The sequence below is a fragment of the Empidonax traillii genome, unplaced genomic scaffold, assembly GCF_003031625.1.
Source record: "Empidonax traillii isolate 1590-97213 ecotype Southwest subspecies unplaced genomic scaffold, ASM303162v1 scaffold76:size1281806, whole genome shotgun sequence".
In the NCBI taxonomy this organism is placed as follows: domain Eukaryota; kingdom Metazoa; phylum Chordata; class Aves; order Passeriformes; family Tyrannidae; genus Empidonax; species Empidonax traillii.
In genome coordinates this window covers 269,756-296,028 of record NW_020955269.1, presented here as the reverse complement: position 1 = coordinate 296,028, position 26,273 = coordinate 269,756, and the positions used below count along the sequence as shown (strand labels likewise).

The window sequence follows — 26,273 nt, the reverse complement described above, 5'->3', positions numbered from 1 at the left end:
TTATTCCATTCTTAAGAGAATCAACTGAGGTCATCATATGGTCTATTTTGTTACCACCCATGAAACAATGATGAACTTGTTGAAACTTGAGCATTTGCAAATAGTAATAAATTACAATGAGCATCCAGCAGTAGGAGGAGACTTCTCCTACTTGTTATTATTTAAGAATTTGTAATTTTTGTAGTTTGTATTTAACTATGAGATTATTTCTTCTGAAATAAACTTGTGATAAATATAACTTTTAATAGTAGCATACAAGAAAACCCCTATTTTTTGTTAAAGTAAAATAGTAAGTGGAAGAAAACGACTGCACTGCCTACTGAAGGAACAGCACAGAAAAGTAACCAAAGTAACCATTTATTTGCTGTTGAATCTTTAGTTTAAGGAGTTTTATGTTTAAATGGAAAATGCTTTTAGCAGTAATTATAAATCCTATAATGCCATACATTTTCTGTTTTGCAATTAATTTAGTATATAAATTGTTTCAAGGAACTTCTTGAAGTAGAATGTGTATTTAGGTACCAGGAATACCATTTTTCCCCTACTACAGACTTGTGTCAATTTGAACTTATTGGTAATGAGATTATAAAATGCTCTCAAGAACTTCTAACTTGTACTATCTGTTCTAGAGGGTTTTTTATGCAAATTGATTGACATGAGCAAAGAAAAAAAATCATGTGGTTGGTGTACACCTAATTTTGCATCTAGGACGCTCTGTTCTAAGTTTTTGTGTCTCTAAGACAGCTAAATTTGTGATTTGAGTATTAGATTTGAGATTTCAATGATTTGCTTGGCTGTTTGACAGCTACCATGTCTGCATGCCCCAGATTTGCATTATTTTGTGTTGCCCCAAATGCAGCAAAAGAATCACTAAAATGCACTTTTGAAAAGGAAATTGACAGTGTATCATTTTCTGAGAGGTTACATTTAAAACCCTTTTATCTCTGAACACTCGCCTCATATTTAAATGGGTTTGCTAAAGCAACCAAGACACACTTGATTAAACTGATCGTGCTTGTAATTCTCAGAAGTACATCTGAGGGGCTGACGTGTTTCATCAGCATTGGCAGAAAATCCCACTTCTGAAAGCACTGTGATAGAAGATAGGAAGAATTAGTTTGTACATATAATCTGCTTTACTTTTCCAAACTAGAGGCTTTTTTAGAAAATTCAGGGCATTGGTGAATAAACAGTGTTTTTTCTTTTTCCATTTTTGCATTGCTAATTGTTTAAGCTCATGGCATCTCAACATTTTGAATCCTATTGAACGACTGACCGTGCCAAGTTCAAAATCAGATTACAAACAATTTGGGCTATATTTAGTTTTGTATATTCAATTGACATTATTAAGCTATCGGGGGTAAAAAAAACCCAAACCAAAACACACACTATTTGATGTTGTTAGGCTCAGATGTACTAAAGTTGTTTCCTTAGTCTTTAGAGAGTGTGTCTCCCCAGCACGTAAAATGATCTGCACGTGCAGAGTTACCTTTTTATAGGTACAGTTTAAAAATAAAGCAGATCAGAAATATGACCAGGACCTATTGCAATTAGAAGGCACAACATCAGAAACATGTTCTGGAGATGTTTGTGCTGAGCAGCACAGCAGCACTCACACACAAACAGCCCTAGAAGCTCTAATCTGTTTGTTTGTTTATTTATTTCTAGGAGATCCTGTTGTTTGCTGACAGTCATGATATAACTGTTGCTGTTCAATTTGATTTCCACTGAGAAATGTCACGATGGCCTTGTGGCAATCCTTTTGCTTAGCCAATTTTGCACCCTGGAATAAAAAAAAATATAATCCTCCCACTAAAATTGCTTTGAAATATTTGCATGACTGCTGTCACCTTTTGTGTGACTGGATGTTTGTTATGAGGGTTAATAGACGTAATTGAAGTAATGTAAGGTTAAAGGTACTGTTTCTGCTGCCTGTAAATATTCTAGACCTGCAGTGCATTATCCATTTGTGTTTGCTGTGATGTGCAGCATGTCAATGATGTGAATCTTTGGACAAAGTTAGTTTATAAAAATCTATTGCTGAAAAAAGGCAAATTATTTTACTGCCTTAATAGAATGAATCTCCTTTTCTGGTCATAACAGAAAACAGTTGCATATAGTTGGTTATTTAATATAGTTAATGGCAGTGGTGCTAGTTGTTGTCTCCTTTCTAAATTAGTGGGAAAAAAAATCAGTCAGTTTGTCATGATCCTGTAACAAACCTGATTTCAGAATTGCTCTGCAGGTTTTTACATTGACCATTTAAAAGGAGACTATTTTCCTTTATTCACTCTTGTGCTTTGAGCATTCATGGTTACTAAGCTGCAACCCTTGTAGAATTAGATATTTCCCAATTAAAGATGAGTTTAACCTTGTGGAAAAACAACTTTGATATCTTCCTGCTTGGTCAAGTCCAGTTTTTCTACTGAGACACAGCATAAAATGAACTATGTTTTCCTTAAGCTGTCCCTTTGACAGAAGAGGATTGAGGAATGAAAGCTTGAGCATAGTTTTAGCCTTAATTTTTATCCCCTCTGCTTTGTTCCTTCTGAGTAAATGCTAAGAGATAGTGAGAAATAGTGGTGGAGGAGACTGTTAGTCTGTCTTCTATGTTAAATCTGTAAATTTAAAAAGCCAGTGTGGAATTACAAGGGCTTTTGTAGGGTGTGTGGAGTACCAGGTTTATCTTGAACCAGAGAACACACTATCATTTGCAAATCTCAAGCCATCTCTTTTGTTTTACTACCTCTTGTTCTCAGCTTTAATGAGGCATACTGAAGATTTCTGGAATAATTGTGGGTGATTTTGTGTGTGTGTGGTTTTTGTAATTGCCCAAAGTATGAAATTTTCCTTAAGGTGTACTGAAATTCTGTATTTTCCTCTGTGGTGCACTATGCATCAAAAGAATTGTTCGTCTGTTTTTATTTTGTACCATCGAGTAACAGAGATGCTGTTCAGATATTTCATGTTAATTGTTTAATTTGATGCAGTCTGTGTGTTGCTCAGTGAAATGGAATTTGGAAAACTTAAAATTGGTCAGGTCTAATCTGGCAAGGTTCCAGATACTTATTTTTATCCTAATATGAGTTTTTTACAGTACATTGCTGTGCTTTTGCTTAGTACCTGGCTTTATTCCCTTTTTATATTATTCTGTTTTAATATCTTTATATTCCTTGTTGGGAAAGAAATTCTACAAAGACCTGCATAATTGATCAGGAGATATTCCGTTCTTTTTTGAACAAAATGTGTTATAAGCCAACAGAGAGATATTAGTAAATCATTGTTTCAGTGCTTGACCACTTATGTGAAAATTGTTGATTTGCTTTGAGACAAGATCAGCCTCAGAATACAGGCCTTAAGTGTATAAAAACACAGGATGATGAGAAATAACAATATGTTTAGTAGAATAAGGGATCACTGAGGTTCTTCAGGGACTGGTGGGAAGTCCATTTTTACATAGTTGCTTCAGAGAGAGTCTGTAACAAAAGGCAAGCAGTGTATCAGTTAAATTATCAGATTAAAAAAAAAAAAGTCAGTAAATACCACAGATACAAGGGAGAGAAACAGTAATCAAGACCTAATAGTGTGAGAATAACTTTGGAGAGGTGTGGGATGCTATAATGGAAAAAAACAGTAATGGACACGTGCATTTGTGACACTGTAGTTTGTTGGCAAGATAAATTGTGCACTGCTCTTCTTTATGAGGTAAAAACCCAAGAAGCAAACACAGTTGGAAATGCAGTATAGACAATATGTTCCTCATAAAGGAAAATTAATTAATTTGAATTTTGCTAAGGATGTGTTCTTTATTTTGTTCTGTAGAGATGGCTTTGTAAGTGTGTTGATTTCAGGGGTTTTGTTATGTTTGTATAGATACCATACCAAAGAAATCAGGCAAGTCGGCAAATAGTTTTAGACAGAATTGAAAGTAGGGCTGGCAGGTTGAGGGGGGTCTCACAGAACTATATATGGCTGGGCCTGGTGGGGAGGAAAAGTAAAAAGAGAAGCATATAAAGACAAAAAAAACATGAAAAAGATGTGCTAGTAACTCATCTTCATGAAAAATCATATGATTTTTCATAGAAATATTGAATCTGTGAACTAAATTAAAACTCTCTGCTTATATACCCTCAGTTATGTTTAAAAGAAGTTTTTTTAAAAGAGCTTTCCCAGATGGTGAATTTACCCAGTTGATCTGGATTTTCAGGATCAGGTGGCACTCATTTTTGTTACCTTTTGTTCCCTTAATGTTGCCTTCCCTGCTTATTTTCCCCTCAATTCAGATGTATACAGGAAGAATTGTAAATGTGTCTTGCCAAATTCAACACACAGTGCTTTTTTGGAGAGCTTTTCGCTTCCCTTATTATCATACATTATTTCTTTTCTTTATTTTTTTCCTGTTTGATTCATCTTTCTTAAAGCAAACTGAAAATGCGTGCAGTGTTCCAGGTGATAACTATAGGATTATATAGGTATAATCTTTACTTGGATTGAATTTGAAAAGCACCTAATAATGTGTCATGTTTTAGTGTATAATGTTCATTTCTCTTAGAACTATTTGATGTCAGTAGAAAAAAAATTACAAATCCCTTTGGAAAGCGATCCTTTGAGTTTTTACTGGTCTGGTCTAAGGCACAGTATTTGTGAAGTGAATAGTTTAAAATACAAGAACTATGGAACATTATAAATGAAAAATGTGTTATACAAAGCAGATTATCAATATTCTTTGACTGTTTATTCCTACCTTCAGATTTGCATTCCTTTTAAGAAAGAAAGGCCTGATGTGAGGGGACAGAAGATTATACTGATTTCTTTTGTATGAATTTCCTGTGAATAGGAGTGTACAGATAATCTGTACATTCTATTAAAGTAGAAACAGAGCAAGAAATGGGTGAATGTCACAGATGGGGAGACAGTGATGTGCAACAGTAGCTGTCTGGCAATCAAGAACTTCAAATAGCTTATTATTTCTAGTTTTTATTTATTGAAAAATATATATTCTGTAAATTATGCAGTATGAACTTGTGTACCTTTAACTGCAGATGGTTGATGAGAGATTGGTGTTGGATTTTTCCTTTAATCCCTAAGATTATGTGGATGTGCCACATGAGGGAGCTCCATTCTGTTCTGCACCTGGAAGACTGCACCTAAAATTGGGCTTCAAAGCTGATGCTGAGTAAGATTGAGAAAGGGTCATACATAAGAAAGGAGGAGAGTATAAAAAGAGTATATGTTGGCTAGTTAGTGAGAGGGAACTTTCTGACACTAATACACAGGCACAAGAAAAATTATATAGGAGAAAAAACCCTGCTCATTTACAATATTCTAAAGAAGAAAATGTCATTAATAGAATTCTCCTTTCATACATCTAATGGAAATCCAACAGCTCCCTGATTGTGAATAATTGCCTCAGGGAAACTGTGCCTTGATCCTTAACTTTATATTAAACAAACTTGTCCGGATCACTGAAAGATATTTTTGTAAAGAATTGTGCACTATTAGGGTGATAATCCATTAGAGATCCATTCTCTAATTGTTGTATGCTTACTTTAAAATCAGAAATTGAAGGGAGAGCGCACTCTGCAAATCCCTGGAACTGCAGCTCTAGATATTAAAACCAAACCATCATGAGATACTGCTTTAGCAAAAATGTTGTTGCTGTTTGTTTTAGGCATCCACACTTCTCCACTCCTCCCCAAAAAAATATTTTTTAAAAACTCTAGCTTTTTGAAGGGGAAAAATACCACCGAGAAATAAGTGGTGCCTGTGAATAAAGGAAACTTTGATTTCAGATCCTGGTTGACCTGTGATCATTCTCTTTGCTTTTCTCTCTGACCAGAACAGTTGTTTAAGAAATAAGTGTCTGTTGTCTGAGGTAGAATTTGGAGGGATTACTTCACTTTCCTGACTTTTCTGTGTTTTACTCCCAGTTGTTTGGGGCAAAGCTAGTTGAGTGCAAGAAGTGGTGAGCTTCTAGCAAATAATTGCCTGATAACTTATTAATACCACAAATATGGAACCATTTCTGAAGAGAATAGAGGAGGGAAAGGACATGCACCATTTTACTCAAGTAATTTATGATATGTGGTTTTACATAGGCAACTGCTATTCAAAATACTGCTTAGGTGCAAAGCAGTCTCTTATTTTTAGTGTAGTCTTTCATTTTCTCCTCTACTTGGATTGGTGTTTGTGCTAAACAGATCTCAATTTGAATAAAATTATTCTGTACTTTTGTCTCAGGTGACACAGAATAATTCCTTTTCTTCCTTGATTTGGACTCTTGAAACAATATATAATCAGAAGTTTTTCAGATTTCTCAGAACAAGAAATTGAGGATTCTGACATTACAGCATTAAAGAAATATTGGGAGGCATTTCTCTTTTCCTTCCCCACGCTTCACCAAAAAAACTTTGTCTAGATGAGGGACCCATCAATCTCCTGATTGAAGCTTGTTAAAACTGGAGGCACCTGACAGTTCAAACATCCTTCTCTTAATTAAATCCACATAAAGAGAGGGGAAACTGCATGATCAAAGAGAAAGGAAATGTGGTTGCAGTTTCTATGAAAGATTTAGGGCACCAAAAACTGTAATTCCTGTTAAAGTTCTCTGATTGTGTGATACAAAGCTAATATAATATTTCTGGGAGTGGCTCCCTTACCAGGCTTTTGCCGAAATACGTATCAACAACTACTTTTTTCAGTGTTGTTAGAGCATGTTTGTCAATGTTTTGTGTTATTTGAAACAGTCACAATTAATTTGAGTGTAATACGCAAAACAAATTTACAGCATCGTTTTGTTTGTAATTGCTACATTTTTGTTGTTTTCTTTCTTGTTTTTATTCATCTAAAGAGATTTTTATCTAGTTGTTCTCCAGGGAAGCGATGCTCTAAATCCATTATTCTTGCAATGTTTTCTGTTTGATATGTGTTTAACTATCATGTGTTTGTTGCTGCTTTCTAATTAATACACAAATAGGGATTGTTTACCACCACAAAAAATAAGTGAGATTTGTGTTTCAAAAACTCTCCATACTGTATCATATTATTTAAAAATCAAAATATCACAAATGAGAACTGAGTTAAGCACCAGATGATTTCTCTTGTAAAAGGTGCTGGGAAAACACCTGCAGGAAGTACAGAGGGAGTGACTCCTTTTTAGACTTCTTAGTATGGGATTCCAGCCAGAAATGTGATCCATGACTTTGAAGGATCTGAGCAAAGATCCATGAATTTTGTACAAGTATAGGGAGATGACCTGTAAAGCGTTCACAGGCTGGAATAATAAACTGGAGAGTTATTGATATTCTTTTGTAATTTTATGAGATTCTTTGCCTTTCTTCTGCCCTATTGTCTCATATCCATTTTTGTAGTACTTCCACAAGTTATCTGCTCTGCAGGTAATGGGGATGTTGAAGTACCTGCTGCAGGTCTGAGATTGGGAGGGTGAGATCATGAAATATGTCATCAATACAGACTGGGTGGTGAAGTCATCTCTACACCTGTATCTATTTCATTCTTTTTCTGGTATAATCTTCTTATTCCTCATTTTTAACAGCCCTCACAGCTTCCATTCAGAACAAATGAAGCTAAATTATCCACCTCTTTTTATCCTGAATGGCATTTTGATCTTCTCCTAAAAGGATGTTTTTGAACTGTCAGGAAACTCAATTCCTCTCAGTGTGTTTTTGCAAAAGGAGTTTCAAAATTCTGCTGATTTCATCAGTGGACATAAAGCTTTGTTTTTGCCAGGATGAAAGGTTTGGTTTGCCTTCAGGGGTTCTAGAGGTTTTAGAAACTTTTTATCTTTCTGTCTTCTGTTAAAAATGGGGATATGGACTTGGGAGATTATTCCCCTATTACAATTACGGGAAAAAAATCTTAACCTGTTAGGTCATGAACTTTGTTTTTCTTTGAATAATAGAACCCCAAAGTGTTTTAGGTTAATTTAGGTTAATGCCTAGCTCTATTTATGAAGTTTTTAAAGTATTTTCATTTAAGATGGACACGATCTTGCCTTCTCTCTACCCTGTGGCTTTAGAAATGTCACTTTTGTATTCTTTTTGAGGAACCAAGTGCTCTTCTTTACTTTTGAAGTTTTTTCTTCTTTGTGCTAACACGGGAAATTCCTAATTTGGCATCTTCAGTCTTTGAACAGACTTTTCCAGTATAAACCCGGTCAAGAAACAGCCTGTGGACCTTTGTTCCTTGGATTGAGTATCATATAAAATAGGCCCTTGTTTATCAGTTTTTGCCCAGAGAGTTCCTCTGAGACTTTTAGAGCAATGAGCACTGATCTTTGTGTCCTCATTAATAGAAGTATAAATAAAAAAAACAGTATTGAAATGATGTTGACATAAACTTTCTCTTGTGCATAGTGACTTGGTAGAATCAATGGAAATTGTCTTTTCATTATTGAGGAGTTTGAATGAAGAAAAGTTAGGAATTGCTGTGATTGCTTAGAGCTGGGAGTAAGTAAACATTGACAGATATTTCGAGTGTTTACCAAGATGAAAGTTTTATTGCTATTTAGGGACAAGTCAGAAGCCTTAATTAACACAAACTTAAATGTGATTCTGCAATTTCTGGAGAAGGAGCAGGTCACAACCAGCATTGTTCCTGGATGGATATGATCTTTCAGTGCTTTATTTCCATGAATACAGACCACTGAAATCTTGCCTGTGCACAGTGAATGCAGTTGTGTTAAGTAGTTCTGATAGTTAATGATAACTTCAGGTGCTAATGGAACAAAGGGAGAGGAATAGAGCCTTTTACTCTAAGATAGCTGAGAAGCAACCATTCTTCTTGGTTTTGTTTTGTTTTGGTTGTTTTTCCTGAGCTATTCTGTTAAACGCTGAATGATGAGGTAATTTGCTTTGTAATGAGGAAGAAATTCTCACACTGAGCTTTTTATGGATATTTTATTAGGGAATCTTTAAGCTCCATAGAAGTACATGATTTTGTGTACACTGATAAAGTGGGGCTCCTGCTCTGGATCTTGGTTTCTTCAGGTTCTAATTTGGGCAGAGCGAAGTGTCTTGTAATGAAGATTTCTGCAAATTTTTCTTTTTTGCAAAAGCTTTCAACGGGAAGAAAAGATTAGGGATATAATTGTGATTCATAATTATCTCTGTACGCTCCAGAAGTCTTGTCTTCCGTGTAGTCACAGAGATCCATTATGTATGTGGTGTGAATGATAAAATTGTTACCATCTGTTTACATACTGATAGCAGGTGAAAATAAAGCTATCAGTGTAAATGACTTACTATTATTAAAGCTGAATTTCTGTCTTCAGCTAATAAGTTCTGTTTGTGTTCCTCCAGTTCAATTCAAAGAATGCTCTATTATGAATGAACTTGGAGATTAGAAACTAAGAACACTGGTACATCCTTTGTTAAAGATGACACTATTGAATCAAACTTTCCCTTCTAGCTAAACAAAAAAGCTTTTTAGCCTAGTTTGGTGGTACCTCAATCCAGAATCCTGATCTAAAATGGGATGCAAGAGTTCTGAAATGACAGGATGCAATTGGTGTGATCAAAATATTTGTAGTAAATTTTCACACTTGCTGGTAATTGTCATTAAAATCGTTCAATAAGTATTTGAGTTCTCATTGAAGTGTATTTCTTTAATATTAGTTGTAGATAAGTGTACTTTATCTACTAGATCTATGTATTTTACACTGTTTCTTTCTCTAAGTATTAGCACCAGTGTGTATAGTAGAATAAGAAACCTTGATACATTCAGTAAAACTGAAGTTAACTGAAAACTAAATAGATCAGATACTTCAGTAATGAAGTTTAGGTGGTTTTGCTTTCCAGACTCCTAGAAAATCCCAGGCTGATTACTTTTTACCCCTTTGTTATAGTACCAATTTATAGAATGTGCTAAATACATTGATTCCTTCTCTTTAGGTTGAGTGGATTTATAAATGAGAACATCTTACACCTCTAGTCCCAGTGGACCTTTTTCTTGTGCCCTTGTGTTTTTGCTCTCTATTAGGAGGTAATGCATCTGTAGCACAATGCCAGCTGCCTCTTTCTTCAATGTTTGTTTTTTTTTTTTTTTGTGTCAACACCAACTTTTGAGAATCAAGCATTACATGAAAAACTCTCCCAGTGGAATGCAGCTCTCTTCTGTTTTCAGCTTCCTGTAACCAGTAGCTGGAAGGACATGTCAAAAAGAACTTGCAGTCAGTCTTTGAAGGGCTTGTGGAAAGTGTTAAGAAGTTTCTGGCAGGTCTCTCTTCTGTGTTTGCTCTGCAATCTTTTATCTTCTGGAAGTATCAAAGGCATCAACTGAGTGGCCTGGTTTTTTGTCTGATGTTGCAGTTTCTGTGGCGAACATCCCTTAAATTCCTTTTTTATAGTGACTATGGCCCTGGAGAGAGGCTTCCTTAGCTGCTGGAACACCAGTGCATTCTTTATCATCACAGTTAAATGCCTAATGCTCTTTCTGCTGTGGCACATTTATTGTTGATGCCAGGCTGTCAGTGCTGCCTTTCATTTGCTTTGTACGTGCTGTCAGTAATAGGTGTTGCCTTGGGGCAAGTGAGTGCTTGGTGTGTTCTGGTACTTTATCAACCTTTATTCAAGTTATTGATATCTTGATCTGAAATCCATAGCAGATGTTATGGTAGAAGTAATGACTTATCCTCCAGCTGATTTGAGATCTTCAACCTTGATTTCTCTGATCGTATTTTATATCTGTTTGCATGGAAGAAACCAGTAGAAATTGTGGAAGGCTAATGATAGTGGTCTTCAAAGCTAAAAAATATGGTTTAGGTGGAATAAACAAGTAATAAAACACTGTTGAAATAAATATTGCTCTTACACAAATTTGTGATAGTTTAGATTCCTGTCTAATGGTTTTTCATGAAATACTGTAGGCACATATGGCTCTGCTTCCCTGGAATTACTGCATTGGTTAAATCACTACATTTCAAGGTCATGTTTTAAGCTACTAATATTTTAATAGTAGGAAGATTATATGAAACATATAGAGTGTGACAGTAACTTTGTTAATATTACATGGTATATGACTGGAAACTATTTTCTCCACAGCTCTGACTTGCCTTCTTCAAAATTAAGCATAGTTAAAACACTCTTCTCTCTGTGCTCATCCTAATCATCTTTTTTACTGACATTTTGTTTTGCAAACCCTCTGTTAATAACATTTCTTATTTGCAGTTTGGTGCTTCGTAGATTAAAAATAATAATGTTGAGATTACAGTGTGTGTTTCTACAGTGTTACCTTAATATATAATTTCAGTAAAAGTATTTGGGATTTTTTAATGCTTACTATGTTATTTCGCATGTGAATGTGCAACTTGAACAGAGAATTTGACTCTGGTATCTTTGTCTCCAAGAACTGATTGCAAATCTAGAATAGTCAAAATATTTTTCTGATTTGGCTTTGTATTATATTATATAAGATTGTATTTAAAGGATCCACAGATACAATTTTTACGTTGATATGCCTTTGTACTTCTTTTTCTTAGTGTTTTTGGTGAGCTGTTCATGGCAGCAGTCTGCTGACTCTAAGGCAATACACGTTTTTCTCAAATTTTTAGACTATGCTCAATAATTCAGTAATGTGCCATTATTACCTATTTAATGTATTCTTGCCATTAAAATTTCATTTGCTTTTGTACAGTTAAATGTCATTGAAGACTGAACTGTACCAGGTTTTTCTTAAGATGAGCAATTCAACAGTCCAAGCTTGAATTTCTAACCAAGGAGGTTAAACTTATTTTCAATACACTGAAAATGCAGGTCTTGCTACTGTGCTTGCACTGGTGTGGGTTTTTATAGGCAGATATTAGTTTCAAAATCTCGATATTTATATATTAATATCCATCACATTGTTGGTTTCTCTTTCTAAATGAACATTATAAGCAAACAGCTTTTCTCTTGTGCTACTGGGGTTTTAATTGAGAGGAGAGAATTGCTGTAGAAATTTATATTACGTAAAGTTTTCTATTACACTTTTAAGAACCAATTTTTAAATTACTGTTTACGTAGTCTTCCATTTGTTAGAGCAGGAAAATCCAGATGGAATATTAGGCCTCTTTCCAATGGAAGGTATTTTCAGCTTTCTTTCATGCTTGTGCAATGACAGCCTTTTAGGTACTCAGCAGTATCCAAATGCTACAGAAATGTTATTAATAGAATATCCACCTGAATTTCCATTCTTTATTATACAATTTGTTGACTGTTTTCTGAAGGATCACTTTTGGATTTAGTCTAATCTCAAAAAGAAATTTTTGTTATGATGTCTCTATATATCTCTGTCCCCTACTTAGTTCCCTGTTTGTTTGTTGTTTTTCAGAGACTGGGATCTCAAAAACGTTGCGTAATTAGAAATGTGATACGAGGCAGCCTCTCAAATTAGAGTCTCAAGTCTGGGGAAAGGCTGAAGCGTGAGCTCTGCTCTATTAACACTCAGAATCCACATGGAAGAGTCATTACAAGGAAAAGCTGCAGGGAGCCAGGCTGCGTGATTTTTGTAGTTCAGGGAATAACTTGTCTTTTGTTCTTGGAGTTTGATATGTACAGCACAACACTTTCATCAGCTACAATTGGGTATCAGCAGAACTAGTTTAATCCTGTACCAGCTGTGGTTTTTCCCACTGATTTGTGACTTGGTGGATATAAACAACTACACAGAAGAAAACAGCAGAGAGAAACGTACTTGCTTTGAGGCAAACTAATATTTCCCCTAATAGCTTGCATTGCACCCTTTTTGTATTTGCAAAATAATTGTTCAAAAATAATTTTCTCAGTATAGGGGGGAAAAAGCCACATTTTTCCATTTAAAAAACATTATTATTAAAACTTTTAATGATGACTACTGAGTCAAAAGTCCATCTCAGTCTCATTTCTAGACTTCCATATTTCCTAAGGAAAAGAAAAAAGACTTGTGTTGTTCCGTGGTGCTTTTCTCACTAATAATTTTTCAGACATGTTTGTCAGTACTGGGGCTGGTGGGTGGATATTTCATTTTTGTAAGTTCTGTGAAATTACATAGTTGAGAGCACCTCAGAAAAGTGTACCTAGGACAGGAAGCCTGGGGCATGAGCCATGTGGCTGGGCAGGAAAGAATCCACAGAGAAGACTTTTGTAATAAAAGGCAAAGAAAATTAGATGTCATACTATCTAATTTTGTCATTGCTAGTTAGGCATGTTTAGCGTATAAAATGTATGTCCGTAATGTGGGGAACATGACATCACTCAAACACAGTGAGAGATCATAGAGTCTCACAGCCAACTAACTAATTTTTACTATGTCATTTCACAGAATGTATTTTATAAAATTATTCCTTACTTCAAAGAGAAATGTCCAAGATATTTATACATTTTATTAAGTTGTATATTCTGTTAGTGTCAGATCTTCACCACTGGAAAGGGGTCATCTAATGGAAATGTTAGTATGAACTTGCAGGCATGTTGATACATAAAAGTGTCATATTTGAAAGCAGAACAGCATTTGCATGTTTTCCAGTTTTAACCTTTGTATTGATTTCTCTTTACCTTTTTTACTTTTACTGTTAGATTGCACTGAATTTGAATAATTTTCCTTAACAAAACCTTACAGCTTTGCTGAGAGTGCTCGAGAGCAATATGAGAAATTGTCCAACATGCACAACAATATGACTAAATTGTATGAAAATTTGGGAGAATACTTTACCTTTGATCCCAAAGCAATAAGCATAGAAGAATTCTTTGGTGATCTGAGCAACTTCAGAACTCTATTTTTGGTGAGTATTGTCTTCAAAATATTATATATTTTCTGATATCTTTTTTTTCCCAGTTTTAATTCTTTCCTTATTTGTCTATTTTTTCCACCATAGTTAACTTAATGTTTTGTCCTGTGGCAGGAAATTGGGTGAATGTTTCCAGAATCATATAGATTTTGATCACAGATAGCTCTTGTCCTCCAATTTGTAACTTGACAATTCAACTGTGAATAAGGTTGAGACATATGGATAGATAGAAAATATTTTTCCTTTCTTAACTAAATTGCCTGTTGGCTGACACACAATAAACAGACAGGATCTGAAAAGCATGGTAAAGCCAGACTTGAATGGAAGTTCCTACACTGATAATTGTGTTAGAATCTGGCTCATGCCTTGGTCATACTGAAATCTTGGAGATGAGCTGTGTATTGCTGACACAAGTTGACTTAGGTGCTTGTACCACCATTTCCAGTCATCCAGAGTGATCAGGGTATGTCCTTTTTATGAAGAAATTCGAGAATTTCATTTTAAACAGTGAAGTTTTTAATGGGTTTAATGTCATCTTTCTTAGTGGCTTTCTGGAAACCATAATTAGCTGCACCGTAGGAAGTGTACAGAGAAAACAGATGCCTGGAATGTCACATTGTGTCTCTGGAGAATACAAACATGACTTGGAAATACCACTGTTTGCCATACAGCTGGGGCTCACTGCTCTGCCTGTTGCCAGGAGCTGCCTGAATTTATCATGCAATCATAAGAGTTTGTGTGATGGAGGAATAACTCCTTTTAAACATAATTAGCAGAAGAGGCTGTTGTGAAAGGTTTAGTGCAGTTAAACCACCATCTCTAGCTGAATCCTTCTGCTAGCTTTGATTTGAAGCAAGTACCTTTTGTATATTTTCAGCTTTTTTAAAAAAGTAATCCAACTCTTGTATTTCAGTTACATACTGACTCAATTTTAATGGTCTTTCTTTCTTTTTAAAATTTGGATACATGTTCTAGCAGAGAACAAATGAAGTGTAAGGTCTCTTTCTGGTAGGCAAATGTTTTTCTAGATAGAATAGACATACTCCAAATCGTCTTTCTAAGTTTCCTAAAAAGTAAGGCTAATTTCTTGCATTACTTTATAATTTTAGGAAGTGGACAAAATAATTTCCTAGGATACTATTCTAATGCTACCTGTTGGTCTAAATAGTTAATTACATCCATCTGATGCTCCAGTCTTTAACATTTTATCCATCCTTTAATCTTCTAAGCCTATTTTTAACAAAGTTTGTCACTAAGAAAATGACCTTGGACCATATGTATGATGCATACTAATTTAAATAGGAATTCTCCAATATAAAATAGTGAAATCCAAGGCCTATGTAGCTTGAGGAGACACTTTCTTTTCCACAGCATCAATTCTGCCTCAGTCAATTCACTTGTTCAGATACATCTAGTAGTAGTAGTAATTGTAATTAGGTCTTTTGAGAATTTCTTGACTTATTTTATCCACTAGAGCAGAACTTTGTAGACTTTAGTGGCATAAAGATTGTTGTTGAGGGATTTAATGTTTTCCAGACGCTTGAGTAAGGCCTAGGGCAAACATTAGAAGTTCACAGTACAGCAGTTTTTTTTTTCCTATAAGGAAAAAAAATACTAAAAAGAATTAAGATTTTCTGTAATATTTTGATGTTTGCAAGAAGCTTCCCTGAAAGAAAGGAAAAAGATACTGAAACTGCTTTAATCTCTAGGATTTACTGTAAGAAAGTAATAACTATTGATAAGAATTCAGGAGCAATCAGATAAGACTGAAGATATACAGCATCTCCAAACGTTCCCTAGAGCATGCATGTTTATTAAATTTGTCCAGTTTAGACTGATGTAATGCCTGCATTCTTTCTCTAAGTGGTCTCATTAACTTCTTTTAGTATTTGGGTAAATGATTGAAGTATGATATCAAATATTTTTGAAATCTTGATGACTGATTTCTTCCTGTTTATCATTCTCCTATATTCTTGTTAGTGCCTGATTGTTGATAAAAGCTTGTTTCTTCTGCCACTAGTCATTTTAATTTAGAAGTTGAGAAGGTCTTCAGGTTGCTGCTTCCGGTTTTGTTGATCACATTTCTGTTGTGGACTTTTATGACAACAAGGGAAATCATAGAAACATAAGGTAATTTGTCTAAGGGAGATGTGAATATCTCCATGAGTGCAGATTCTGTGACTGGGAGACAGCACTGCAGGCTTTGCTAAAGCCAAAGGAATCAGTATCCATTGCTTGTCCCTCATCCACAGAGCCAGACATCTCATTAGAGGAGCCCATCAGGTTGGTCATGCACAATTTACTGTTAATATGTCCAATGTTGCTGTTTCCAGTCACCTTCTTGTACTTTATGTACCTGGAAATGGCTTCCAGAAGGAATTGCTCTGTGATCTTCCTGAGCACAGAAGTGATGGCTGACCAGTGTGTAGTGCAACACGGTTCTCTCACTTTTTTTGAAGATCACCTTATTTGCCTTTTCCAGGCATTGAATATGTTTCTTGAGTCCCACAACTTCGATGAAATAGAGGCCTTGCAATGCCTGACATGCCTGTGAGACGCTGATGGCAAAGGTTGCGATGGAGGTGGCACAAGTATTTCAACCCCTCTTTGGTGTGGGGGTTCAGTCCTCCATTCAACTGCAGGCTGATGGTTTTTCTTCATTCTCCTTTGTCTGTCCTCCTAGCTATAAAAGCCTTTCCTGTTGCTTTTCTCACTGACAGTTTATCTCCATCTGAGCTTTGACTTAGTTGCTTCCCTCCCTGGGCAGTTTTCCTCCTGGATAGTATAGCTGGCCTTCCACTTCTCCGTGTTTCTGACTTGTGTCAGAACTCCGTCAGCAACGCCTTGTTCAGCCAGGATGGCCCTTGTCCCACCTGTTCAGCTTCCCACATGGCAGGACAGGTGTTGCTTGTGCTTTAAGAATGTTTTCCTTGAAGGTTTGTTGGGAATAATGAACACTTTGCATATACATTGCATTTTAATTGAAACCACAGTGTTTATAGTTGCAGATAATTGGCCTTTGTGAGCACTTAAATTCAACATAGCCCTTCAGAAAAGCTTCACTTGGCTTCTGTTACATTTGTACAACAGCTGTTTCCCTTTGCTTAACCTATGATTCTGCTATGGAAAAGCAAGAATACTGATTAAATATGTTGATTGGAATGTCAATTTTTCTTTGTTCCATTTACAACTAAGAAATATATAGTGATGCAACTTAATTAGGGTATTTAACAAAGGTGGAATATATTTATGAATGTTTCTAAAGATGAATCTAAATTACAAATATATTTTGAATGGCAAATCCCCAGGTCAGAGAGAAAATTCTCTCTATGCTTTTATATGTACAGATACACATAAAAGTAAATATGGAGCTTCATGTGTCTTGGTCTTATAAAACTCACATCAAGCTAGTTAATGGTAAGAAAACACCTGGTCTTTTAAAAATTCATGTTAAAAACTTTTGAAAATTGTTGAAGGAAGTGCCATATTTAATGGGTAATGATGCTTATTTTATTACTTGAAATGAAAAAGTAGATGCATGCATCATCTTTTCTAATTGCTTGCCTTCTGCAAGTTGGACAAAAACAGTTTTTAGCAAATGCACCCCCTCATAGTTTAAGCATTCAGCAGTTGTTGAGCCGAATGAAAAGATATAGAGTTTATGAGAAAAACATTTTCTGGAAGTCACTGTCGTTTTTCATCCTTCATTCTTGTAATCAAAACGTAACAGCAATACAGTGATAGTCCTTTGGGTCCTGTAGTTTCTCTTCAAGTTATTTTCCAATAAAATTTTCCACACAAATAATTTGTTATTCTCTTATCCCTAAACAATGTGAGGAAAAGCAATTCTAAGTAGGCAGTGTAGGCTGTTACAGTAACTGACCTTTTTCAGTTTCTTCACGAGACATATTGATTAGGGTTGGAGCATTTTCTATGCTTTCCCAGCAATAGACAATTACCCCTAAACACTGATTCTTTTGTGGGCATTTTTTTGTTGTTCTTTTTGTTCTGAAAACTGTACAAAGTCTCAAAACAAGTGCCAAAATTAAGTGCAGTCTTTTTTACTTAGTTTTTATCAACACCTGTCTACCTTTGTGTGAGAGAGAATAAGTATTTTTTGGGCTGTTCTGATATGTCAGGAGCAGGAACAATGTGTTATGTAGGGAGTTCACAGTCTCACCATGGAAACTGTCCTCTGTACAATTGCAAATTGCCAAAAAAACTTAGAGCCCCCCCAACCAATCCTGTGACCAGACACTCCTTGTGAGCCCTTTCAGTTCACTGAGCTGAGGGAATTGACCTAGAGATGCAGAGAGAAGAAACAGAGTTTATTTATTTATTATTCTATATCTGCTCCCATTTTATCCCCAGGCTTCTCTAACCATTTTTACAGGAAATGTAATTAGAGTCAGGGGGTCAGTGAGACAAGGAAATAAAATGTGTATCATGTTCCCCCTCTTGCAGTCAGACATTGTGTCCCTCATGGCTGTTCTGATCTTTGCTCAATCCCTTTTTTTTTTTTTTAAATTTGTCTTAAGATTAGGTAGAATATTTAGAACTTTGAAGTGAGCTTTTAAACAGATTTTTCCTGGTGCTTGTGTCACCTCTCTCTTCATTTGCTTCTCTGATTTTGAGCTGAAGTCTGTCTTTATAACCTCACCATATCCAAGGAGGTTATCACAGGTAGTGAGTAAAACACTTCAGCAGGACTCTCCTTTGCCAATGGAACATGAGTCAAATTCAAACCTGAAGGAGGACAAGAAACAAGGTGCAGTTAAAATAGTAAATCCACTGGATAATATCGTCTCTTTTATATTTAGGACTATTCTGAAGAAGAAATATTTTTTTTTTTTTAGATTTTATTGATTTAGTCCTTTATTCCATTGAAAGTAAACACAAATTTGGATTGTCGTTGAGGAAAAATGCAACCTGATACATTTTGGCTTGATATTGTTTCAGGCTCTTATCAAATAATGATTAATCAGTTGCCTGAAGCAAAATGCCAGTTTGTTCTTTTCTGTTTGGGTTCCTTACTTTAACTTGCTGTCTCACAGTTTATATCAAATGACCTGTATTATTTTTAAGCTGTCACTTTCTGAATGTTTGTTTCAGTTGGTGGTAGAGTATTGAAAAACATCCACCAAATCTGTCATGCCTACAATTGCATCCTTTTAATCAGATTGTGTGCTTCATGGAAGTTGTATGAAATATGTACTTCAGCAATAGATAGGAAAAGTTCTTCCTTTTTGTACAGCTTTTTAAATATTTCAAATTTTGTTTGCTCTGTGGACTTCCCTTTATTGCAGATAGTCTTAAAGGTGAATTTTGAGTCTAAAAATTAAAGTTGTTTTGGAAGCAGTAAAAGGCATTTTTGTTCAGCGAAGTGATATTTTTTTATATCTGGTAGATAGCTTTATCAGTGGTGGCTGCTTCCCTCACATTTGTGCAACTACAGAATTAAATCTTTAAATTACATTATGAATGTACTAGGAGCAAAAGTGTTGTTTTCTAGTGTAAGTAAATATTTTAGCAGATGTGAGTAACTCATCAGGTGGCAGTATGAGAGATGGGTTTTTGGTAAAAGACCAGTGAAATAAAGTGCCCTTTTGTATCAGCACTGACTGTTGATTGATGGGCAGTGTGTGGCCAGGATATTTTACAGTAACCCTGCAATACAAGAGCTAGAAAGTGGAAATCTCCCCAAAATGATAAGATATATTAAATGATCAGTAAACTGAACAATTTTTATTGGTGGCCACTACTCTGGTCTTTCAAGATTTTGTAAGATTGATGCCCTGTACCAGCCAGGAAACAAAACATCTGTTACGTTGCCTTCATAAGAAACAACTTTCACCACAGTGGATTCAGCGTCTTGAGTATAAATGTACCTGTAAGACCTTTTCTTCTTTCTAATATTTGTTTGCTTGTAACTTGCTTCAAAGTAATTTTCAAGCTGCACGACTCAGAAATGTGTTTTGTTTTTTTTCCTGTGGCTTTTTTGAAATGTCCCTTGAATACAGCAGGTCATTGGCTACAGAAATATAAATCAATGAATATACAATACATAAATAAATACATAATAAACATCTGATTTACTATGAAATACAATGCATAGTCAGGCTAAATTCCCAGCTTTCAAACTCATAAATTGAGTTTGTAATTCAGGAGTGCTTTAAAAGAAAGGCTCTATTTATTCATTGTTCTCCTTGGTTATTTGTCTGGGAATACAGTTTGTCCCTTCTGCCTGAAAAGTAACAGTCCTTTAATGCAGTCTGAGAGATAGCAGTTTCCAGCTAGCAGGAAGCTATGAAAAAATAAAGAATAATGAGCAAGAAGTATTTTCTTCAGCGAAATTTCCCAAGAGGTAATATCAAAAGTGAAACATTGTCCTTATTAACAGGCAGTATATAGCAAGCCCTTCCTCCCATCTGTCCAAAAAAATGAAACACAAACCTTTTTGTAAGCTCTCTAAATTATCATCTGAGTGTATACATGCAGCTAGTGCTGAGAAGAATTATTTTTAATCATTATACTGAAAAACCAGGAATTAGGTGTAGGCTATGAAAGTTTACAAGGGATGGAATAGGAAGCAAAAGAATTCACGTAGGAGCAGTAACTCAACTTTGTTTACAGAGGGGTAGTGCTGCTACATAAGCGCTTACTCTGTTTATGATGTAAAACACAAGGATGACATTTCTCTTGGAAGCTCTCTTCAAGATGTAAAAATAAACAATAATAAAAGAAATTAAACTGAATCAAAGTATACCACGTTGGCAAGCCCTTTAGGATTGGCAAGTGTAGAAATAACAGGCAATGTAGATGAGCGTGGGATTTTGTTCTGACGTGTATAATTTTTTTCTTTGGTGTTTTTTCTTCGGTGATGGGGTAAAACCATTAGATATCATATTTCAAGATGCCATTGATTAAGTAATATTTTCAAAAGTAATATGGGAAAATATAGTCTAGAGAAAATCACAAAGTTAAATTTCCTAATCTTGAAGAGGAACAGGATTAAGAGCCTTTCTTCAGAATTTTTTGTTTGATATTCAATGCTGATAGCAGTAAATCCAACTGAGTAATGTCATTATTTCCAGGCATTATCTTGGAAGTCCATAATACTTAAATGAGGATTTTGAATCCTCATTTCACTCTGAAAACATGGCATAGTTTGGGATTTTGACTGTAGTAATACTTAAGCTGTTGAAAAGCTCTTGTAAACCAATGACTTTTTTACTTGCTCTGACTCTCTTTGGCATGGCTCTAAGTCTGGAAGAGACCCTTCCAGAGAAGACATTTACAGGCTACAGATGCCAACATCAGCACCTCACACATTTCTGAAAAGCTGCCATGTGTTAGAAGGAATCTGACTTCTCTCTAAAATCTCCACAGTTTCATTTCACATGTATAGTCTTAACCTCATCATTCTGTTTGTTCATATATCTTATTAAGATAATTTGATAATTGGAATCCATGTTTGTCTTAATTGTGATTTCAGATTGATCACTGCATTATTGCAGCTTCAATTAGCTTGCTGATGTTGTAGTAAATTATAGCTCATTCACTTCCTTAAGTTCATATTTGCTTGCTTATCACGTTCAGGGAAATCCAAAGCAAGCTAATAGAATTGGATAATCCTGTCAAAGCACAATGTGAAGCACAAAGTGGAAGTATAAGAAACCTCAAGAAAAAAATTGCAGCTGTATAAGTGTATCCCTTCAGTACTGGGTTTTCTCACATTTGTTATTTCTTTGGAATGTAATGCCACACAACCTCTACAATGCTTCCTTCCAATAGTACACCAGCCTTGACTTTAAGGAAACCTGCAATATCTTTCCAACACAGGCAGTTTTATTTTGTTATTTAAATACTTTGTATTTATACACTTCATTGTGTGTAATTCTCACAGCCTCTATTAAAATCTGTTGAGAATTTCTAGCCAGAAATTTTGAAGCCTTATAACACATCATTTTCAAGGTCCTGCTATTTAAAAGAATAATTGACTTTTTCTGCTGTATTTAGGCTTTTGTATGAATGGTTCTTACAGATTTATCTTAAAGTGAATTTTTGTTAAACAGTCTAGAGGACTCACATGATGATGCAAGGCTTCACGTGCCAAAATATTGATTTGTCTCCTCCTTGATCCAGAAAGATTGCTTTGGATCATAATGGTAATTCAGCTGCTCTGGGCCTTGGTTTCTCTGTTCAGATTGTACCCAAACAACCAACATTTATTTTGCTGGGGATTTTAAATTATTTTTGTTTGTTTTTGTTTTTGTTTTTTTTCTTTTTAATAAAGAACAGTGACACCGTTTTGTTAGTGTATGTTTTTCAGCTCTGTGTCTCTTTCAGGAATAACCTGAATTAGGCATTTGTGTTTATTCTGCTATCCAAATATTGATTGAAAGGAGCTGGTAAAACAGTCCCAAATCTGTCCACTTGAGGGCTATTTAGCAATCATTCAAACACATACAGTTGAATAATTAAGTCGTACAGTACAGATTTTCCTTGGTAGCCTTAAACTTGGATCAGTAAACACTGCAAACCTCTTCTACCTTGCATCGCTAGACAGTTTGAAGTGTTTTTGCAACCCAGCTGATGAGCCAGCAGCAAACCCCTTCTCCCTACCTGAGCAGACAGCAGAGCTACACTTGCCAAGCCCTTAATCTGTGCTGGCATGTCAAAGACATTCCCTGTCACATGTGATGGCCCTGATGCACAAAGCACAGGGCAGTGTCCGAAACGTAATCTTTTCTACTTACCGTTTCACGGCCACCCATCAGCAAATTCAATTTTTCTGCTCTCGTTTAATACCAGCTCATTACATCTCTTTTCCATTATTTTCATAAGGATAGCAATGTATTTAAATGTGTTATCCTCCAAGGAATACCAAAAGATCTTTCTTTTACATGTAAACTGATTGCACAATCTGCTGTATTTTGACTCTCTTTATGTCTGTAGATTAACTTCCAGTTAATCTGAGTTTGTTGTTTTTAACGACTTACAACTGAAAAAAGATTATTTTCCTGGAACTTCAGTTGACATATTTTGCAGTTGCAAGGCAAATTTAGGCAAGGCCTGAGGGATCACAGGCAGCCTTCATTATTGGTGCATGACCGCTTTGCAGCCAACTGCATCTTTAATATCCAGGGAGATTTGTGCACTACAGTTTGTTTTCTTTCTTCTTGTTTTTAATAATTTACCTTTGAGAGTCTATTTACAACCATGTCGATGTGTGAATATGTTTGTCTGTCAAAACTTAAGATATGTACAGAATGCAAGAGATGCATTAATTTTTTATTTGCTTCTTAAGGAAGCCAAGCTGTAAACTGGCAGTCCTGAGTGCAAGAGCTGTACTTCAGTGAATCCTAATAAACACAAGGGGGAAGATCAAACTATGTGCCTCTTCAACTAACTCATTTAAAAAAGAGATAATATTCCTTGCTGAATCTACTTCTCTGCTAGGAGAGACAGTAATGTGGTTTTGTTTTTATTGTAACAACAAAACTCCACAATCAAACTTTCTATAACTTTTAATTTGCTGTTGAATTAGCAAAACTGCATGGCCTTCTGCTCCAGCATAAAAAACAGAGGGTTGTGAACAGCGCATCAAAAAAAGGGGTTGTATGCATTTAAGTGTTTCTGTCTGTTGAGATTCACTTGAAAATTATTTTTTGCATACACTTACATGTTTTGAAAAGACAGGATCTGGATGAATGCTTTTCAAATGTTTTCCAAAGCTGTTGGTGAGGCTTTTATTCTTACCCATGAATAGCTTCTTGCTCTGTGACATTTGTCTGATTTGTAACTGTTAGATTGGTTTAGTTTTATCCTTTAATTAGGGAATAAATCTAGTTGTGTAATAAATACCTATGAACAGTAGTAAGTACTTTGTCACTGTTGAGCTACATTGCAGTAACAAAATTGCTGATTCCCCCCACACACACACCTGTAAAAGCAATGTGGGTTACAGAGCTATTTTTTTCAGTATTCAAACTGATCTGTATCTTTTGAGGTAATTTAGCCTACAAACCTACACAAAAAGGATATCACTGGCATTGGACACTGAAAAAATAATTTGATAATCTGAAAGAGCACTGTTCTGTATTAAAAGAAATCCACTGAAACTCAGGAGTTTGAGAGAGAGAAGGTATAGAGGAGTAAAAATCTATGCCAAAAGAAAAACAGGTGAAAACATGAGAATATGTCCAGATCTCTTTTAATTTTACTTAATGCTTAGCTTCAGATTGATGGGTCCCAAATAACACTGTTTTAAGGCATAGGCAGAATCATGTCCCATTTGTATTAAATATTGTTTGACTTATCCACAGTCTGGAGGTCTAAAGAAAGAGGAAATACTTAATTATAAAGTATTCGAAGCCACATGAGAAAGAAAAATAACCCTTTGCAGTGAAACTGTAGAAAATGAAAATTAAAGGATTGGTGGTACAATCCAGGCAGAGCAAATGCTGCAGAAACCACTGTACATCTGAGTCAAAATTCTCTTTGCTCTTATTTGCAGTCATCTTCAATCAACTCTGAGAAGCTATGATAAAATCTGTTAGCAATATTAATTCAGATATAAAGTATATTCATAAATATAGATGAATATAGATTTTATTTTGCTTTCAGCACATAACTTGAAAACCAGTGGGAGTATGTTTTTTACCAATTATTTTTTTCCAGCTTTCAGTACATAAGTAAATGATACAAGAAATAAGAAATGGTCAAGAGTCCAACTGTGCCTGGTGAAGAGTAATAGCAAATAAGTACATTCCAGGTGGTAGATGGGAGTAAATGGATAAAGATAAGCACTCTCACACAGAGTTATCAGTATGTTGTTATCTTAGTATTCTTCAAGAAGATTAGACCTTTATTTTGAATGACATTTTTTTAATTATCCTTGATATCCAGTGTATTTTATGAACTGCAGACTGAATTTTGACAGAACTTGTACAGCCTGACTCAGAGTGAATTTCCAGATACAATGAATTTAGAGCTTGTTGAGTTTAGCCTGCTGTAGTCTTCCTGTTAAAAAAATGTGACAGAATCTATGATCTAATCATATTATGTCAATGGCTAGTGGGCTACTAGTGCAGCCATGACATTTCATATTTGCTTTCTTTCATAAGATTGTGGGCATTTACTTCCATTACAGCCTGTGAAGTTGCAGTAAAATGAAATTTCTGTCAAGTGTGATTGAATGTGCAGAGACAGAATGTCCAAAATCAAAAGGGATAAAACATTGATTTTGTCCTTTAATTCTCTTTTCTTTTTTCTGAAAGACAAGGAGTTTCTTGGTGCAGTTGGTTCTCTGATGGTGCAGTGAATGCAGTTCTTGGTCTAATTTTCAAGTTGGGCTACAAGTACCATCACTGCAAACTGTGGTATCAGTGTCAGCTGTGAAAGAAGGAGCGAAATGTAGGATATTACCTTAGTAAACTCTTGAAATGGCATATGCACACTAAAACATGGTGCCTACCCCAAACTTAAGTAAACTTTATTTGTGGAATAATAAGTTATATATTGTCTTGGATATTTACAAAAATATCCACAAGGAAATCGTCTTCATTGTTTGTGTTTGGGATCATATATGTTTTTTTCTGGTTTTTAGAGCATGATCACATTGCAAAGGGAATAAAGCAAACTTTGACCTCCTTTGGAAAACGAGGATGTTTTCCAGATCAGATGCAGGCAAGATCCTGCGAAGTAGTTGGTTGCTTTCTGCTTTGTTTTTTTTGTTGTTGTTGTTTTTGTTTGTTTGTTTGTTTTTTGTTTTTGTTTTTTTTATCTACATTCTTTTAAATCAACATTATACATTTGTAGTTCTTAATTTTCTAGTTTGTTTAACCTGTTAACTCAGAGACTTTAGGGTTGTAATATATAAATACAACTGTTTTCCATTTCTTTGGGTGTGTTTTATGTATTTAAGTGATCCAGACTGGGTATTTAAACAACCATTTTTGATGAATTGTAACTTCAATTCTGGCAACTTTCAGTTACTTGTAGTTGAAGTACATTACAGTGAAAACTTGGCTTAATCCCTACTCATCCCTCCTAGCATCAGGATACAGGTTTAAGCTTGACTCCCAGCCTTCATAGGAAAAAGATACAGACATGCTGGTGCTGAAAAACATGACTGTTTTTCATTCACCATAAATACAAAACTATTTCATTTTTCATTTTTCTGATTAATAATGCTGAAGTGTACAAATAATATGGTACCTCAAAGATTTCTGAAGATGTTTGAAGTATTGGGTTGCCAGTCCCTGTTTGTTCCCTCCTCGTTGGATGTAAATACAGTATCTGTGCAAGCAAGGTTATTTTTGTTTTCCTCAGTATATACACGTTGATGTTCATTTTATCTGATGCAGGAGGCATTAAAAGAAAACAACAAAAGAAGAGAATTGGAGGAGAAAACGAAGAGAGCCAAACTGGCGAAGGAGAAGGCTGAGCGAGAGAGGCTGGAGCGACAGAAGAAGAAGCAGCAGTTGATTGATATGAACAAAGGTAA

The 26,273-nt window shown here is 35.3% G+C and overlaps 1 protein-coding gene across 5 annotated transcripts in view; it reads left to right on the top strand.

Moving 5' to 3' along the window:
• Positions 1 to 26,273, top strand: part of DIAPH2 (diaphanous related formin 2) — a 194,053-nt gene that overhangs the window by 100,088 nt on the left and 67,692 nt on the right. For all 5 annotated transcript variants that reach the window (XM_027880856.1, XM_027880855.1, XM_027880854.1 and 2 more), the window contains 2 exons: positions 13,592 to 13,756; positions 26,134 to 26,269. In XM_027880856.1, the coding sequence (XP_027736657.1) occupies positions 13,592 to 13,756; positions 26,134 to 26,269 (301 nt within the window). The remainder of the gene's footprint in view (positions 1 to 13,591; positions 13,757 to 26,133; positions 26,270 to 26,273) is intronic.